Raw genomic sequence first — 4,085 nt, forward strand, 5'->3', positions numbered from 1 at the left:
CTTTTTTATCTACTCTATTCACATTACTTTTAATGTGAACAATAAATTAATATGATAAGAAGAACGATTTCCTCTATCTCATCTTTTCCCGTCTTGGCAGCGTGGAACCTTGGCACGGAATGGGCCCCCTCCCGCTTCTCTCTAAGATGTAGCATGTCTTAGGCAAGGTTAGATCTACAATTACCGTTTGTTTTTTTTTTTGATTTGTAACAAAAAAGATCTTTAACATAGAAATACTCCGTCATCCAAGCGGTATCGAATCTCCCATCGGGGGCCCTCGGTATCTCCGTTGTTGTCCTGACCTGGTAGCCCTTCGACACCGTGAAAGTGAAGATGCAGACGTTCCCCGGCCTGTACCAGGGCTTCGCCGACTGCTGCCGCCAGACGTACGCGCAGGTGGGCCTGCGCGGCTTCTACAAGGGCACCGGCCCCGCGCTCATGGCCTACGTCGCCGAGAACTCCGTCCTCTTCATGTGCTACGGCTTCTGCCAACAGTTTGTGAAGAAAATGGTGGGCCTGGACAAGCAGGCCAAGCTGAGTGACCTGCAGACCGCGACCGCCGGCTCCATGGCGTCCGCGTTCGCGGCGCTGGCCCTGTGCCCCACTGAGCTGGTCAAGTGCCGGCTGCAGGCCATGCACGAAATGGAGAAGTCAGGAAAGATCATCCAGAGCCACAACACAGTTTGGTCCGTGGTGAAGGGCATCCTTATGAAGGATGGCCCCTGGGGCTTCTATCACGGCTTCTCCAGCACGCTCCTGCAGGAAGTACCGGGCTATTTCTTCTTCTTCGGCGGCTATGAAGTGAGCCGAACGGTCTTGGCCTCGGGGAGATCCAAAGATGAACTGGGGCCCGCCCATTTGATGTTAAGCGGTGGAATTGCTGGGGTTTGCCTCTGGCTTGTCATATTCCCCGTGGATTGTATCAAATCCAGAATTCAGGTTCTTTCCATGCATGGAAAACAGGCGGGGTTTGTTGGAACTCTTGTAAGCATTGTGGAAAGTGAGGGGATAGCAGCCTTATATTCTGGACTGACAGCTACTATGATTCGAGCGCTACCTGCCAATGGGTCACTGTTTTTGGTTTATGAATACAGCAGGAGGAGGCTGATGAGCCAGGTGGGAGCAGACTGAAGTGTCTTGGTGAACCTGGATCCACATGTACACACCTTTGAGGACTGTAGTTTATCTCAGGTTTTCATGGAGTACTGGACTAAAGTAAGATTATTTTTTTTACTTCATGGGAGTTTTGTTTTTATCTTCTTCTACCCTATACCTTAAACTTTGTGGAAGAACCTCTGTTTTTCATCATAAAATTTCTGCCCATAATTGTAATGAAATAGAAAAGTTGCTGCTTTTGTGTTTTGTGGGATATACAGAGTAAGTGGGTGGCCCTGTCTACCTAATTTGAAAGGCTAAAGATAGTTATATCACAGCCTTTTCGTACACCTATGAATGTACATACAATTTAGTTGGTTATGTGTTGTGAGTGAAACACAGTTTGGTTCCCTGTTTAATGTCATAGCACCAGAAAAACCGAGTGAACTATGTTTCATGAAGATGGTTGTAAATGATTAACTTATTCAAGATGTAGGTTCTCTTAAAACTGTACTAGGAAATTAAAGTTTTTTTAAAAAAGTTTTTGTGTGGTAATTGAAAACCAAAATACACATCTAGATTTTTAAGAAGAGGGTATACTGCTGTGTGTTCCACGTTCTTGAGTTAAAGTTCCAGAGTTGGTATCCTGGATTTTTCTAAGATGCTCTGCTCTTAAAATAGAGTCGATCATTTTCAAAGTGGGATCATATTCCACACTCTTAGCTGTGGCCCAGAGTGTCAGACCTTTGGGAAGTAGCATAGCCTTCAACTATATCTACTTCCCTTCTTCTCTCCCAAAGAGCTTCTCCTCTGTGGGGCTTAAGATTGAGGAAGGAGTTGTGCTGCTATGCTTTGGTGAAGACCAATGTAGCTAACAACAGTTCTTAGCTTCTAGTTTCTGGGTCTAGGATTCCAGGGGTGTTATCTGGGCCCATTTAGGGGTTGTTAATCCACTTTGGATTATTCACTCTCTGCCTCCACCAGTCAGACACCCTTCCAGGGAACAGAGAGTGCCAAAGCCAAGAAAAGCTTCTGTTCCCTGTTGTGTGTTCAAACGACAATACTTGTGGATGAAGTCCTCTCCTCTCAGGCAGAACTAGACAGAATCTAGTGTTTGCACTCCAGAGTGAGGAATATTAAGGCTGACCCATCCTGAAGTTTACCTCAAGGTCTATAACTCCTCGTCATGCTTATAAAGTGTTGGAACCTTCTAAATTTGGTACTGACCATCAGTGAATTTTAATGAAAACACTATATGGAGTGTGACTTTATAAAGCAATGAAACATAAGAAATGCAATTTTATTAAACTATACCACATTTATGTATATATGCACACACAAAAACCATAGTTCATCTGATCCTAGAAATTTGGTGATGTGTACCATATGGCCATATGGTAAGATAGTTATTCTTGTCACCATTAAAATAAGCCTTATCATTCTTTGCTGGTCCAAGATCAGCAGAATCTTCAATAAGAAGTGTTCTTAAGCAGCATGTAAAGCTAAAAGCCAGCAGGCTACCAGTCTTAATAATAGTCCACACCATGTATGTGTATCGCTGTCAGTAGACCATAAATCTTTGTAAAATCTCTAGTTTCCTTTAGCTTTTTCTATCAGTGAAGCCTCTGTCAAATTCATGTTTTGATATTTGGGTACAATTTGTACCATTTAAGATCTTTATTCCAGAAAGATAGTAATTTGAAATATTGTCTTTAAAGAAATTTGAGTGTTCTATCATTAAATTATTTACCTAAATAAAAATATTTATTTAATTCACACCACTTAAAATGTACTGTATGGCCCTGGCCTGTTTGGCTCAGTGGATAGAGCGTCGGCCTGCGGATTCAAGGGTCCCAGGTTCGATTCCGGTCAAGGGCATGTACCTTGGTTGTGGGCATGTCCCCAGTGGGGAGTGTGCAGGAGGCAGCTGATCTATGTTTCTCTCTCATCGATGTTTCTAACTCTCTATCCCTCTCCCTTCCTCTCTGTAAAAAATCAATAAAATATTTTTTAAAAAATGTACTGTATGACCTCTAGATTTTCAGACATTAATGATATCTGCGTTCTGTTCTCAAAAACCTTCCTTCCTTCCTTCCTTCCTTCCTTCCTTCCTTCCTTCCTTCCTTCCTTCCTTCCTTCCTTCCTTCCTCCCTCCCTTCCTTCCTTTCTTTCTTTCTTTCTTTCTTTCTTTCTTTCTTTCTTTCTTATTTTCTTTCTTTCTTTCTTTCTCCCTTTTGCTAATAACTCCCCTTCTACACCCTCCTGCCTATAAAAACCTTGCATTTTGTGCACCCCTCTGAGAATCCTTCTAGTTGCTAGGTAGGATGCTGCCCTATTCATGAATCACTTAATAAAGCCAATTAGATCTTCAAATTTACTCAGTTGAATTTTGTTTTTTTTAACATACCACATCCATCACCTTTTTTTATTGCGTTACTAGAGACCCAGTGCACAACATTCATGCAAGGGGCTCAGCCCCCACCACCACGGCAGCCGGGGGCCTTTACCTCGGCCCCTGCCCACTGTTGCAGGGGCCTCTTGCTGCCTCTGCCTTGGCCCTTGCCACTGCAGTTTCATCTGGTCTAATTAGCATATTACGCTTTTATTATTATGGATAACTAGTGGCCCGGTGCATGAATTTGTGCACATTGAAAGTGAATTAATTAGAAGAAATATTTTAATATTGCTGTTTGGCCCGCCCCCCCAATTGCCATCCCCTCCCTCTGCCTGCTGCCACCTGCCTTGGCTGGCCTGGCACCGCCCACTCGCTAGCCCCACCCTCCGCTGACTGGTTGTTCTGCTGTTTGGTCAATTTGCATATTTCCCTTTTATTATATAGGATTGGCATATAATATTCACTTATTTGTTATTTTTGTGTGGTGAGATGGTATTTATTTCTAAGATTTAAATTGGTCAAATCCATTTTTCTGATGCCTAGCCTTATTTTAAATTTCACTTCACTCCCACATCGCATAATTTACCCCTCAACT

The 4,085-nt window shown here is 43.1% G+C and overlaps 1 protein-coding gene across 1 annotated transcript; it reads left to right on the forward strand.

The window, feature by feature from the left end:
• The first annotated feature begins 333 nt into the window (after nucleotides 1-333).
• SLC25A2 (solute carrier family 25 member 2) lies at nucleotides 334-1,131 on the forward strand. Its single transcript, XM_023752161.1, has one exon. It carries the CDS (start codon nucleotides 334-336, stop codon nucleotides 1,129-1,131), a length of 798 nt encoding a protein of 265 aa, XP_023607929.1.
• Nucleotides 1,132-4,085: the final 2,954 nt, after the last annotated feature.

The sequence above is a fragment of the Myotis lucifugus genome, unplaced genomic scaffold, assembly GCF_000147115.1.
Source record: "Myotis lucifugus unplaced genomic scaffold, Myoluc2.0 scaffold_28, whole genome shotgun sequence".
NCBI classification, from domain to species: domain Eukaryota; kingdom Metazoa; phylum Chordata; class Mammalia; order Chiroptera; family Vespertilionidae; genus Myotis; species Myotis lucifugus.

What these genes read in the sequence shown, in the direction of transcription:
- SLC25A2 (XM_023752161.1), top strand. Translation starts at nt 334, where the DNA reads ATGCAGACGTTCCCCGGCCTGTACCAGGGCTTCGCCGACTGCTGCCGC.